This window comes from Hipposideros armiger, unplaced genomic scaffold (genome assembly GCF_001890085.2).
Source record: "Hipposideros armiger isolate ML-2016 unplaced genomic scaffold, ASM189008v1 scaffold_99, whole genome shotgun sequence".
NCBI classification, from domain to species: Eukaryota; Metazoa; Chordata; class Mammalia; order Chiroptera; family Hipposideridae; genus Hipposideros; species Hipposideros armiger.
Window position 1 is genome coordinate 3292215 of NW_017731449.1, and position 1325 is coordinate 3293539.

At 34.7% G+C, this 1325-nt stretch overlaps 1 protein-coding gene across 1 annotated transcript in view; it reads right to left on the reverse strand.

Moving 5' to 3' along the window:
- SEL1L (SEL1L adaptor subunit of SYVN1 ubiquitin ligase) overlaps window positions 1-1325 on the reverse strand; it is a 52853-nt gene that overhangs the window by 45635 nt on the left and 5893 nt on the right. Inside the window, exon 2 of the mRNA XM_019646263.1 lies at window positions 958-1241. Coding sequence (XP_019501808.1) covers window positions 958-1241 — 284 coding nt within the window. The remainder of the gene's footprint in view (window positions 1-957; window positions 1242-1325) is intronic.

The following is a 1325-nucleotide window of genomic DNA, read 5'->3' on the forward strand; positions in this document are numbered from 1 at the left end:
TTAAACATTAAATTGTAAAATAGTACTAAATAATATTCAAAATGATCGAAAGAAACTGTTAAGAGCAAAATGCAGGCTGTAAAATAGTACATACAATTTAGTCTTCTTAAAACCATACATCTAGAAAAAAGCCTAAAAGAGTATTCTCCATGATGTTAACAGTTGTTATTTCTAGTTGATGAGATTAAGGTGCTTTAACATTTTTTAAAGTGTTTTTTCTATTCACAAGTAGGGAGTATTTATAATAAAAAAACTTATATTTTTAAAAGGTAAAATCTGGATCAATTCCTTAAAGCGGCTAGTAACAAAATAATAAGCGAGTATGGCGGTGTTATCTGAAATACTGCTAAACGACATAGTGGTGGGACAGGGCAGCGTGGAAACAATAATTCTTTAAAGGACAGATATTTAGCACACTCTACTGTGAGAAATATTATGTTGTAAATTTAAACACTTAAATTTAAATTTTAGAAAAAGATCATGTCATGGGGAAAGTTAGAAGAGGGTTAAAGTTTATGTAAGCTTCAACTGGAGAGGGATAAACACCTAAATCAAATTGTCTAGACTCTAGAGAATGACAGACAAGGTTACTGGAGAAGAAATCCTAACACAATTCTGAAAACAACCAAAGCAGCATGTTAGACAATCCTTCCTGAGTTTCTATTGTGTGGACCACATCAACAGATTCTTACATACTGGAGTCCAAAAAGAAATGGTAGGATATTAACACAAATGCAATTTGGACTACTGAATTTGGCTTATGTAATGTAGGTCAAATCTGTTAAGTGAATAGCTTCGATACACTGAAATCTAGAAAATCTTGTAAAACTATATTCTATACATTACATGGGATTAATAATCAGTAAAACCATGCTGCCATATCTTTCTACACTGGCTTTAAAATTATAGTCGTCTCCTTCCTCAATCGGGCAAAAGCAAAGAAAAAGTCCAGACTACCTGGTTTGCGTACTTTCGTTGGTTCTTCATAATCCTTGTTTTCTGGATTTGGAGATTCTAGAAAGCTGATTTCTTCCGTGGCAATTTCCTCTTCTTGGCCCCTGAGGCTGTCTTCCTCTTCTTGAATAGGTGATTCCAATTCTGATTCTTCCGAATCAAGAAATATCTGACCAGCGACTACTCTGCCTGCTGTGCTGTGGTCCTTTACTGACTCATCTGATGACAGAGAAGTCTGAGAACAGGAAGTATTTTTAGTTACTAACGGTATCCAAACTCCCTCCCACCTAATTTTATCATTACTTTTAATATACAGATCTATCTCCTTTGGCTCCCTGAATGTGCCACACTGCTTATTTCTGCAGGTTTTC